Raw genomic sequence first — 13659 nt, forward strand, 5'->3', positions numbered from 1 at the left:
GGAAGCTGTAAGCAATTAGCCGCATCCAGGGAAGCATTTACTAAATAATCACCGGCCAAGAAATTTGATTGGCCAACTCCGCTACCTCAGAAGGAAGATCACTCTTCTGTATGGCCTTATGCAGGGAATCTGCTTAGTAAGTCACTGCTTTGGCTACCCAGGTCGCTGCAAAGGAGGGAGACGCTTCAAAAATCAAACGAGCGAGCCTGTCAATCAGACGATCTGTGGGATCTTTAATGGAAGATCCATCGGGTAGGGATAGCAGAGTCTTGGATGAAAAACGCGATACGGTAGGATCCACTGGAGGAGATTCTGTCCATTGTTTGCGGAGGTCAGGGGAGAAAGGATATCTGGTCTCCAACGATCTCTGACCTGCAAAGCGTTTGTCTGGGTGCTCCCTATGTCGCTGGACTATGTCCTGAAACTCAGGGTGATTGGCAAACACCCTATGAGGACGTTTAGACCTTTTAAAAGACATTGCAGTATCCAAGTGTGATGAAATAGGCTCTTCGTCGACCTGCAGTGACTGGTTGACAGCCTCAATCAGACTATCCACAGTAGCCTGATAACCTGGGGACTCTAGGTCAAGGGGCCCATCCAAATGATTCAGAGTCACGTTCGCTGTCCACTCCTGGAGCGGGAGAGCGAGAAACAGAACTAACGGACGCCGAAGCTACAGAGGGCCTGGGGGGTGAGCTATGTACCCGTTTCCTCAATGCCTGTCTGTGCGTTAAGCGAGGATGGCCCCTGCGGGCCGATGGTTCCCCTGATGTAGGGGAATTCTCTGAGACAGACGGATTAGCAGTCGTGGTCCTGGAAGTACTTGATGACCTTAGTCAAAGAGGCCATAGATTGCGGAAGTGACAAGGCCCACTCAGGAGGACTGGTCACCGTGGGTTCGGTTGCAGTGGGGGGCTCCTGAGCTCATTTGGGATCGCAAGCCTGACAGAGCGGAGCAGTATGCCCACTTGGTAACGCAGCCTGACAGGAGGTGCATGAAGCGAAAAACACTGTATGTGTTTCAGTGGTCTTTTTAGAGGTTTTAGGTAGAAACATGTTGTATCCTTGTTAACCCCCAAAATGCTGCAGGAAGCTAATTGTGCAGCTGAAAAACAGCAAAGTACTTGAGGAAAAAATTGGAGGGAAGCCTGGCAGAGCACTTACCCAGGACCTGTTCCCCGGAGAGTTCTGTCCCCAAGCGTGCAGCACCAGACCTCAAGGGTAGAGGAAACTTGCCGTGCTGAGCCTGCTGAGTGGCGAAATATGGCCGCCAAGAACAGGAGAAGCGCTTCTCGCAGCATGCGAGAAGCACCAGGTAGGTGGGAGGGACCGTCGGAGTGACGCACAGAAGGGGGCGGGATTACCGGATTGCGGCCTAGCAAGGGCGAAAGCCAGCCACTAGATTAGCGGTGCCCAGCCAGAAATGACCAATGGGCCCACAATGCGCTCAGGAGCCCCCCCAGGATGAAAAACTCACTGCCGGATGATCTGTGCAGTGCTGGATCTCCTCCTGGAGGAAGCGATGGGCAGATCTGCTACTCTGCACGCAGGTCTGGGCTGCAATAGGGACGGTGCAGGAACCCTCAGTCCACCATCCCTGAGAGTGACCGTCCAGCTCCCTGCAGCACCGCTTTTCCATCAGTGGTGGTGCAGTGGGAGCAGCACGGACTCCATGGGGGGAGAGCCTCTGTGTGTCCTAAGGGTTCACTCCCCTAGGATTTTACAGGGCAGGTTGTCCGTCTGTGGCCTGGCTCAGAAGGGGGTACATGGAGGAGACACTCTGTGTTCCAGTCTGTTGCAGGGAGATCGGCGCACTGAAGGGAACAGTCGCCCCTAAAATAGTTCAGGCCTGGCTTGACACGTCACAGGAGAGTTTACGGGGAGGTGACACTTGCCGTGTTCGCATGTTGTTGTTTGGGGGAGATTGACCCCTTGAAAAAGGGTCCGTCGCCCCAGTCTACCTCTTGCGCAAAAAGGTTTATAAAAAATATTTAATATAAAAATAATAAAGGTATGGTCTGAATAGCAGACCCCAGTGTGCCTCCTACGGACACGAAGCATGAATTGGTTCTATCCGGAGCCAGTGGGTGGTGTATACTGCAGAGGAGGAGGTAACCCTTTTTGTATTTATTTAGTGTCAGCCTCCTAGTGGCAGCAGCATACACCCACGGTCCTGTGTCCCCCAATGTAGCGAAGGAGAAAAAAGATATAAATGAGGTATCGCTGTAATCATACCGACCAGAAGAATAAAACTGCCTTATCAATTTTAACACAAACGGAATGGCATAGGCCCCCTACCCCACCTTCCCAAGAAAAACCCTGAATTGCTGGTTTTTGTTCATTCTGCCTCCCAAAAATCGGAATAGAAATGGACCAAAAATGTCATGTGCCCGAAAATGGTACTAATAAAAACGTCAACTCATCTCGCAAAAAAAAAAACCCTCAAATGACTGTGTGGCAAAATATGTGAAAATATATAACAATTATATATTATATAATATTATGTGAAAATATATATATTATGTGAAAATATGGAAAAAAATTATAGCTCTCCAAATGTGGTGATGCAAAACTACTTTTTGCAATAAAAAGTATCTTTTAGTGTGTGACAGCAGCCAAACTTAAAAACTCAACATAAATCTGGTATCACCTAATCACATACTGCACGAGGAGTGGCATAAAAAAAATAAATAAAACCAATTCTTCACCTGCTATTGATTTTTTTCATTCTGCCTTACAAAGATCGCAGTAAGGCTCGGCGCACATTTATCCTGCACTCTGTGCTGAGCGCTTACACCGGGGTTTCCCTGTAAATCTCTGAAATATGTGATTCAGAATGAACCTCTGGCGGAAGATTCACTATAAATGAGGCAGATTGAGGCACTGTTGATGCCGTCTAACCTGTGATCCTGAAATGTCCGTCTTTTTAGGGTTGCATAAACGTGCCATCGGCCACAGTTTTGTGCCACTCTGAAAAGAAGAACACCGCTGAACAGAGGCCAGACAGAGTCCACAGTAACTCTGCTGACTCAGTGAATGAATCCCCAGGGACTTTCATCTGAATCATGTCACTCAGAGATTTATATGGAAACCCCAAAGTAAGTGGTCAGTGTAGAGCCCCGGATAACTGTAATCCCAAATGTCATGTAAAATGTTCCCAATAAAAGCTTCAACTCAATCCACAAAAAAGCAAGCCCTCACTCAGATCTGTCATCTGTTAATGGAAATAAAGGGGGCTTCCACTTTACTGGTAGCACAAAGGCTCTGGAAAAGCAAAATGGCTCCTCACCCACCAAAAGAAATTCAGCAAATTCTCTGCTCTCATCCAAATGCCCCCTCCCTTCTGAGCACCACAGAGTACCTAAACCACATATTGCATCCACGTTTGGCATTTCTGAAGGGATGAAAGCCCGCCTAACTTACGGGTGCATGCCTCCAGAAGCACGGGCTGGGCATAATATACTGGTGACTACAGCGTACTGGTCACTACAACGCCAGTTTGCAATTTTCGGCAACATTTATTGCTGCTTGTTTCTGGAAAATACCCATGGAGTCAAAATCGTGACTACACCTGTAGATAAATTCCCTAAAGCCGGAGTCACACTAGCGTATAATACGAACGAGTGCTATGCGAGAAAACATCGCATCGCACTCGGACCAGTGTTAATCTATCTCAGACGTATTCTACGTGCGAGTGAAATCGCAGTACGCTGCAATTTTACGTGTATATCGGCCGAGCCTCGCCAATGCAAGTCTATAGGTGGAAGAAAAAACAGTACACCACACGGACCATCAGTGTGACTTGCGAGAAATACACACACATTGTCCTCATTTCAGCCCATTGAACCATTAAATTAATTGGGGAAAAGCAGTGAGAAATGTAAAGCCATATGCATGTCACACGGATTCCATACGGATACATAGGTGCAAGGAAATCTCATCAGCGCATTGCAAACGCATTACACATGGATGACCATACAGAGAAACAGACCGATTTTTCATACGTTAAGTGTGACTCCGGCCTAAGGGGTATAGTTTCCAAAATGGGGTCACTTCAGGGGGGACTCTGCTCTTCTAGCAATTAGGAGCTCTGTATATGGAGTCTGCAAACTGTTCTAGGAAAATCTGTGCTCCAGGAGGCAAATAGCGCTCCTTCCTCCCGAGTCTCTCCGTATGGCTAAGTAGTACTGTGCAGTCACATATGGGGTATTGCCATGTTCAGAAGAAATCATGGAACAAATTTTGGTGCCATTTTTACCCACTTCTTGTGAAAATCTAAAATCTGTCGCTAAAACAAAATTTTGCTGGTAAAAATGTATTTTTTTTCCTCACTGGCCAATGGTATAAAATTCTGTGACACACCCGAGGTGTCAATATGATCACTGCACCCCTAGATGAATTCATTGCAAGGTGTAGTTTGTAAAATGAGGTCACTTATGGGGAGTTCTGCTGTTCTGGCACCTCACGGGCTCTACCAGTGGATCATGGTACCTGCAAACCATAACAGTAAAATCTGGTGCTCCTTGCCTTCTGAGCTTTGCAGTGCGCCGGAAAAATATTTCCCAATTACATGTAGGGTAATGGCACACTCAGGAAAAAATGGACTTAAGTTTTACCATTTTAGAGGTAAAAATATAATTTATTCTTTCTTCACCGCTCAGTGATATAAAATTCTGTGAGGCACATGTGGTGTCAATATGATCACTGCACCACTACATGAATTCATTGTGGAGTGTAGTTTGTAATATGTCACAAAAAAAAAAAATCTCAGAATCACCGGGATCTGTTGAAGTATTCTAGAGTTATAACCACAAAATGACAGTGGTCAGAACTGTAAAAATTGGCCTGGTCATTAACATGCAAACCACCTTCAAGGATAAAGGGGTTAAAATTGCTGCAGTTTAGATTTAGTCTTCCTAGTCAGGCCGTCAAGGAAGTTTTTTTATTTTCAGACATATATTGGTCAATAAGTTTAGGCAGGTTCAGAGTCCCAATACTAAAATCGAGAAGCTGGAATACAAATGTAAAAGGTAAGCAGTATTAAAATGAATGGGAGACCGATACTATAAAAAGCAGCCAAAGTGGATGCTCGTTGAGGCCCAGAGGGTTAGTGATCCCCAGTCGGTAAACCCAGCTCGTCTACTTCTGAAGAATCTTTTTTTTCCAATCCCCTCCTCTCGGAGATGGTGCTAGGACTTCTATTACACTAAATTTAAAATCAAGATTTCCCCCCCATGTACCTCTCTGACGTGTCTTGAGACCGGGGTGTCGCATGCATTATGGATGTCCCCTATATGGCCACAGAGTCTTTTAAATTCTCTTTTGGTTTTCCCAATATATTTCAAGTGGGCAGGTGCATTTGCATAGATAGACTACACAAATGATAACGACAATGGAGTCAAGCAGCTAAGTTTGGTGGAGGTAGGGTAACGCTATGTGCTTGCTTTTCAGTGGATGGTTTAAGCGCCTTTGTTCCAGTGAAGGGAAATCTTAATACTTCGGCACAAGGCATTCTGGAGATTTGCAGCTTCAATCTTTGTTGGAACAGTTTGGGGAAGCTCCTTTTCTGTTCCCCAGTACTGTGCACAAAGCATAAACTTTAAAAGCCATGGATGGAGGGAGTTTTGCTGGAAGAACATGGCCGGCTGCGTGGAGCCTTGACCTCAACCCCATCTAACACCTTTGGGATGAACTAGAACAGAGATTGTGAGCTCTGCCTCTGCTCCAACTTAAGTTTCTGACCTCACAAGTGTTCTTCTAGGTTAATGGGCAAAAATTTCCAGACCCATCAAAAATCTTGTAGACAGTCTTCCTAGGCTGTTACAGCTTCAAAAGGGACTAACTCGATATTAATGGCTGTGGACGTAGAATGGAAGGTGATAAAAGCTCCCATAGGTGTAATGTAGAGGGGGCAGAACACTTGAGTCCTTATAGAATATATTTATTTACATTCTGTGGTTTTGGATTCCTCAGGTTCCCTTTGCATGACAAGCACACAGCATTTCACATGACTGGATGTCTGCAGCTATTGGTGGCTTCCTTATTGTGGTATTGTGAAACACAGAGTATCGCTCACTGTATAAGATGGCTCGGGCTGGACAGTGATGGAAGACAGAGCCGACATCTTATGTGAACACAGCCATGACCGAGACCGAGGGTGCCCATTCATCACATACAAAATAAGGACAGCGCCTCATCAGTTGGGTAATCATGATCAAGCACGTTTGATCGAAACGTCGCCACAGAAGGCAGAATAAAGGAGCTGTAAATTCACCAACTGATGAGGCGCTGTCCTTATTTTCTATGTGATGTCTGGACGTTTTCCAAGTATGACTTCTTGGATCTGACGTGCGCTTCTATTCTGGGTAAAGTTAACCTTGTATTGCCATGAGGTGCTGTGAACTATTTCTATTCTGATTGAGGGTGCCCATTCAGCGCAAAATGCCTAGAAAAGAAAATCTTTTCAAGCCTAAGCGATAGTAAGATGCCCTTCTCTGCCACAATCTCCAGTACCAAAGCCTGCTCTCTGACCTATGGTTATAACAATGCCACCCAATGAATACCGTTTTAAGTAACTACAGACAAGTCGATAAAATGAAACAAAGCCTTAAAATCACATTTATTACAATAATTATCGTACAGAAGACAAATAAAATAAGTGACGTCAGTGTAATAAAAAACGAAACATAAAACATTGTCAACTGGTAGGAAAGTGTTTGGCACATATGAAGTGAGGAGCAACTAGAGCAGTCGTCACCTCCACCTAGCAGAGTGTCTCCATCACAGCACTGGAATGAAGTGCACCGTCCTGATGGGAGGATACTGGCTCGGGTACACGAGCTGCACTGCACTAATGAGAGGACACTGGCCCGGGTAAACGAGCTGCACTGCACTGATGTTAGGACACTGACCCAGGTACATGCAAAGCACTGCCCTTATGGCTGGAGGACACAGGCCCGGGTACATGAGCTGCACTGCACTGATGAGTGGATGATAATTTGCCAGGCTTATCAGCTGCTCTGTTTTGATTGGTAAAGGACACTGGTCCAGGAATATGAGCTGTGTTGCCTTGATGGGTGAAAGACGCTGGTGTATAAAGTGCATCTCCCGCTGGGTGGAAGACACAGGTGTTGGCAGTATAAGCTGTACAGCCCTTATTTTAGAAAGATGCTGGCCCAGGATTGTATGAGCTACACTACACTGCTGGGTGCAGAACAATGGTACCTGGTGAACGAGGCGCACTGCTGGATGGAGGACACTGGTACCTGTGAACGAGGCACACTGCTGGGTGGAGGACACTGGTACCTCGTGAACGAGGCGCACTGCTGGGTGGAGGACACTGGTACCAGGAGAAATAGTTGCATTGCCCGTGTTCCCTACACAGCAGCAGCTTTAGGCGAATTAAGTAACAATGTTGTAGTCAGTATCACACTCACATCTGTCATGATGAAAGAATCTAAAATGTTACACCCCTCAAGGGAAGGGGAACCTGTACGACAAGCCTCTTCTATGTGGCTTGTAAACAAAACTGGCCAAGCTGTCAGACATTGGGGAACATTAGTTTGGTGTAAGATGGCGCATGACCTGCTCTCCATAGCCATGTTATGGATTGCCCAGAGGACAAGGCACAAGATCAGATGATTCTAGTCACTAAATACAAAAATACTTGATGATACAAAAATAACTCTATGGAGAGCGGGGAGCACGATGGTGGCCTCCTCCTGCCCAGTAGGGAGTCTCTTGGCAATGACTGGTTTGTTAAATGGAAGACTGCCTGGCAGCAGAGACAAATTGAGATGAGTGTCTCCTACCGTCACCTGAGCGAGCGCCCGCTGTGTACAGGGTCTGGGAGTTAGTGGCATCTATGTACACAATATACAAACTAAACCTATGTACAAGAATAAAGTGACGAGTATGATACCGTCCGGGTGTGCAAACTGAAGCAGAGGGGGCCGTGACTCCGGGAGACTCACACCAATACCCGCTTGTCATGGCACTTCTTCCGTCTCTCACATCGTGGGCACCGAATAGCAGGTGTTTTGCAAGGTTTATGAAAGACGGCTTTACAGTCACCACACCTAGGAGAGAAAAGAAGAGGCTGAGCCGCTATGTCCACCACCTTCTGGAAGGGGTGGGAAACACACATCATGGATGCACACAATATGTCTGCCTGTAACACGTTGCTTCCCAATATGCAATCAATCACTTCATGGCCAGGGAAGGTGAAGGTTGGTATGTGGTGATATCAGTGATAGTGTGATCTCCCTTCGGCAGGATCACTTCTTGAGGCAGACACCATGAGGTCAGCTACACACAGCTGTAGGAGAGTTCTCCTGTATGATACAATATGACGGTGACTAAAGGGGAGGATTGCAATTCTAATTCTTTGCAATATTTTTTCTACCCAGTGCCCTGAACAGTTCTCATGAAAGCAAAAACATTGTTATTCCTTGGTGCAACTTTACACCATCATGCGTCAGAACCAGGACCTGCGGAGGCCTTCATCTTCAGACAGAACACTAAAAGTACATACCTAACACTGGACATGTCCTCAATGTGCCTCTATCAGCTCTGACTCGATACAATGGCGGCTGATGCTTTAAAGTCAATATACCCAATAGCCGCAGCTCCTTATCTGCAGTCAGTGCCCAGCTCGCTACAAGTCTAAAACGGCCACTGCATATGCATGGGGAGCATTGTGATAAGTCTGGACCAGCCCTCCCTGGCCATTATCTGCCCCAGAATGGACACAGCACAGTTGTCATTAGTGCTGGCCCATCCACACCAATGGACAGGCTGGGTGGTATGGCTCAGACTTACAAAAGTTGTCCCTGTGACTCTGCAGTGTCCATTTTAGACATCAGAATGGGATGCCCATGACCGGTATGGAAGAAGTGGCAGCAGAAAGGAGGCCATGGAGGTTTGCTCTAAGCCTTGTATTTGGTAAGGTGCGGCCTCTAACGATTGAAGAGCACATAGCACGGATGATTGATCGGAAATCTGGAAATTTGGAAACAAGTGATAACTTGAACTTTGAGGGCACTATGAGAAAATACTGCTACTATGAAGAGGGGACAATACACGGTATTAAGAAATGGGGTATGTAAACTTTTGATCAGGGTCATTTGGATGTTTTGGGTTGTCATTATGATTTAAAAAGAGAAAACACAGTAGTTTGACAATAAATGGCTTCACCCAACCACTAATCATGAGTGGAGAAAAAGTTTTGCCGTTATAATTCATATTTTCAGAAAAAAGGCCAAAAAAAGCAAAGATTATGCCGGGGTATGTAAACTTTTGAGCACAACTGTACATCAAGCAGGCAGAAATATCACACTGCCGCCGATCAAGGCTCCTAGTTTGATTAGCTGGACTGGTGTGATGTCATCGTTGCCTCGTGTTGCACATGTGACGTCGCGCCAGGGTAGCAAATCAAAAGATCTGTGGATGGCGGGAAGTAGGAGGTGGTTCTCAGGCCTTCCGTCTGATGGTACTGAGCCCGACTATGTCCTGCAAATTGATTCACACCAACACTAGTAAGTTTTCCAGAGTGAATTGGACCGGATGACAGACAATAGTTCTCACCTTGTTGTGGTGTCAAACTGGAAAGGGTAGATGATCTCATCCTGGTTGCAGATCTGACAGATGAAACCTCTCTGACTGCACAGCTCACACTGGTAGACATGGCTGCTGGCAAACTCAAGGGCGGATTGGAGACAACAATCAAATCCTCCATTGGCGATCTGAAAAAACATGGACCATTACCCAGAGCAGAAATCTGACAGCGCAGGTCTGGCGTCACACACTTATGATAAGAGCCAGGGTTATATTAGGAGACATGGAGGCTGACACCACACCTGCATAAGGTCCCGCACGCTGTATGTGTGAGCACAGTCCAAGAGGTAATCGCGTTGGTCTAGGCTAAGAAGAAAAAAAAAAGCATTAATAACCATCATATCGTACTGCCCCATTTCTTTGATTCTTTCTGGATCTGTGCCATATTTCCTCCTAGAAGCCATGATGGGACTGAATACGGTAACTATGCATACACACAAATACCATGTGCAAAAATAACAGCTGAAAATCCTTCCATTGCCACTAGATGGCGCTGACAGACTAATAATAATGGAGGGAAATGATTACTATAAGAAATCAATACCATTCTTCCTGTGGTGCCATTTTTACCGCCCCAAGAGAGGACTTGTGTCACATTGGTGGGCGCAGCAGTGTGTGAGCATCCATATTCACCTTGTGCTGAGCTCCTGCAGTGCTCCGCTGCGACAGGTCATCAGATACTCCCCCAGCAGCCGCAGCTTCTCTCGGCTACTGCTGATCTCCCGCATTGTCTGTGTGTGATGATATAGTCGGTCATTTAAGCACTTGAGGTTAAAGATTGGCTCATCTTGCACCATCCTCAGGAAGTTTCGAGCTTGTCTGGACACCTGGAGAGTCAGAAGGGGGCGAGACATTCACTCGTCACTGAGCTCATCGCGATGAATAACAAGTTGTGTATCAAATGTCTTACAGAGGACAGAAAACATCCACCCAAGCACGAGGAAGAGATCAGTGACACAGAAACCACAGAGCAGCACCCCGTAATTACCACCAGCAGCCAAAAGGAACTTGTGACTCTTTCCAAAAGTGACTGCAAACGTACTTCGAGCCAGATTAGGTGTCACCACTGTGATGTTGCCCGTTTGGGTCATGAGACCCGAGGCGGTAATTCAGATGACAAAATGAAGCCACAGTACAGCTGATCCAATTCCTTCACTAAGGCTAAATTCACAAGAAAATAAGAAAGAAAAAAAGAATCCAGAAAAAAAAATAAAAAAATAATTTTTCATCTGTACAGGGAGTCCCGACTTACGTACGACCCCCTAGTTACACGTCGGAAGTTTAAAAAAAAAAAAAAAAGCCCTAGTACAGTCACCTCACCGCTGAACACTGCAGCTGCTGCCTGGTCTTCTTTCTGCTGTCGTGCACTGCATCTCCATTCTCTTCAGTATAAGACAGGCTCCCAGCCGTGTCCAGGCCGGACTCACCGATGTCATATTGTCATTGAAAGCTCAAGATGCACAGTAAGCTTTGGCCTGGACGAGGCAGCAAGTCCTGACCTATAATGAAGAGGCCAGAGATGCACCAGATTGCATCATGAGCTTGCGATATATACAGAATACTCACCTCTCCGGCCGCCCCACTGCTAGCCCCCCGGTCCTGATCCTTCCACTGTCAGGTGCCCCATATAAAAGACTTCCACCAGCGTCCAAGACCCAGAGGACACTTTGTGTGATAAGGTCACGACTATAATTGTGACATTACAACGTGCTGAAACCTCTGAGGACGCGACCATAAGTCCTGCATACTCAACAATGAATAGAAGTGGACCATATCCCGGTAGGGGAGCAGCGGGGCAGCCAGAGCAGCCTCATATTAAGGTTTATTTTTACTCCCGCCCTGTTCCTACATGCATACATATCTGGGTTACTAACAAAGCTACAGAAGGTATCAAGTTCATAACCCGGGGACTGGGTGTATTGTCATCCTTACAGCAACTGCTTTCATACATCAACAGTTAACCCCTTAAGCCCCAAGGCTGGTTTGCACATTAATGACCGGGCCAATTTTTACAATTCTGACCACTGTCCCTTTATGAGGTTATAACTCTGGAGCGCTGCAACGGATCCCGGTGATTCTGACATTGTTTTCTCGTGACATATTATACTTCATGATAGTGGTAACATTTATTTGATATTACCTGCGTTTATTTGTGAAAAAAAAACGGAAATTTGGTAAAAATTTTGAAAATTTAGCAATTTTCCAACTTTGAATTTTAATGCCCTTAAATCACAGAGATATGTCACACAAAATACTTAAGTAACATTTCCCACATGTCTACTTTACATCAGCACAATTTTGGAATCAAAAATTTTTTTTGTTAGGGAGTTATAAGGGTTAAAAGTTGACCAGCAATTTCTCATTTTTACAACACCATTTTTTTTTTTAGGGACCACATCACATTTGAAGTCATTTTGAGGGGTCTATATCATAAAAATACCCAAGTGTGACACCATTCTAAAAACTGCACCCCTCAAGGTGCTCAAAACCATATTCAAGAAGTTTATTAACCCTTCAGGGGTTTCACAGGATTTTTTGGAATGTTTAAAAAAAAAAAAAAAAAAAAAAAATGAACATTTAACTTTTTTTCACAAAAAATTTACTTCAGCTCCAATTTGTTGTATTTTCCCAAGGGTAATGGGAGAAAATGGACCCCAAAAGTTGTTGTACAATTTGTCCTGAGTATGCCGATACCCCATATGTGGGGGTAAGCCACTGTTTGGGTGCAACTTTTCAATGCAAAACTGACTGGAATTGAGATGGAACGCCATGTTGCATTTGGAGAGCCCCTGATGTGCCTAAACATTAAAACCCCACAAGTGACACCATTTTGGAAAGGAGACCCCCTAAGGAACTTATCTAGATGTGTGGTGAGCACTTTGACCCACCAAGTACTTCACAGAAGTTTATAATGCAGAGCCGTAAAAATAAAAAAAAACAGGATTTTTGGTTGCTTACCGTAAAATCTGTTTCTCGGAGCCTTCATTGGGGGACACAGGAACCATGGGTGTATGCTGCTGCCACTAGGAGGCTGACACTATGCAAATAAAAAAGTTAGCTCCTCCTCTGCAGTGTACACCCTACCGACAGGAAGTAGGATATTCAGTTAGTGAGAGGGCAGTAGGAGAAGCAACGTGTAAAAGAGAAAGAATAATATAATAATAAACTTTATCTATATAGCGCCAACAAATTCCACGGCGCTCCACAGATTAACAGTTTCAAACACTGAAAGAGTGTTCAAAGAACTCAAACGTAAACAGTAAACAGAGCTGTTCAACTTGGGAGGGTGCTGTGTCCCCCAATGAAGGCTCCGAGAAACAGATTTTACGGTAAGCAACCAAAAATCCTGTTTTCTCTATCGCCTTTCATTGGGGGACACAGGAACCATGGGACGTCCCAAAGCAGTCCCTGGGGTGGGAAAAACAGACTTTCATCAGGTCCGAGGACTCACCACTGCCGCCTGCAGGATCCTTCTGCCCAGGCTGGTGTCCGCCGAAGCATAGGTATGGACCTTGTAAAGTTCAGCGAAATGTGTGGATGGAAGACCAGGTTGCCGCTTTGCAAAGCCGTCGGCGAAAGCCCTGTGACGTACCGCACAGGAAGCGCCAACTGCCCGGGTAGAGTGAGCCTTTATCTCAGGAGGAGCACTCTGTTCTTGACCCGGTAAGCTTCCAAAATGGCCGTTCTGATCCAGCGAGCAATAGTCGCCTTGGAAGCCGGCAGGCGTCCACGCGCGCCATCAGGGATGGCGAAAAGAGAATCCATCTTTCGGAAAGCGGCCGTGCTAGCAAGGGAGATCCTCACTGCCCTGCCGAGGTCCAGCCTGTTCAACGATCGCTCCAGAGGATGAATCGGAGCTGGACAAAAGGAAGGTGGAACGATGTCCTCGTTAAGGTGGAAAGGTGAAAACCACCTCATGAAGGAAGGAAGGCAGAGGCCTGGGACCACCTTGTCCTGGTGGAACATCAAGAAAGGAGGTCGGCAAGAAATGGCCGCCAACTCGAAAACGTGGCGGATCGAAGTGATGGACCTGAGAAAAGCCAC

General features: G+C 45.9%; 1 protein-coding gene across 1 annotated transcript in view; it reads right to left on the reverse strand.

Moving 5' to 3' along the window:
• Positions 1-6590: 6590 nt before the first annotated feature.
• PLEKHM1 (pleckstrin homology and RUN domain containing M1) overlaps positions 6591-13659 on the reverse strand; it is a 33611-nt gene continuing 26542 nt past the window's right edge. The window contains exons 9-12 of the mRNA XM_069750815.1: positions 10249-10442; positions 9858-9921; positions 9586-9743; positions 6591-8078 (exon numbers count right to left, since the gene is read on the reverse strand). Coding sequence (XP_069606916.1) covers positions 7970-8078; positions 9586-9743; positions 9858-9921; positions 10249-10442 — 525 coding nt within the window. The 3' untranslated portion in view covers positions 6591-7969. The remainder of the gene's footprint in view (positions 8079-9585; positions 9744-9857; positions 9922-10248; positions 10443-13659) is intronic.

Source organism: Ranitomeya imitator, chromosome 2 (assembly GCF_032444005.1).
Source record: "Ranitomeya imitator isolate aRanImi1 chromosome 2, aRanImi1.pri, whole genome shotgun sequence".
Taxonomy (NCBI): domain Eukaryota; kingdom Metazoa; phylum Chordata; class Amphibia; order Anura; family Dendrobatidae; genus Ranitomeya; species Ranitomeya imitator.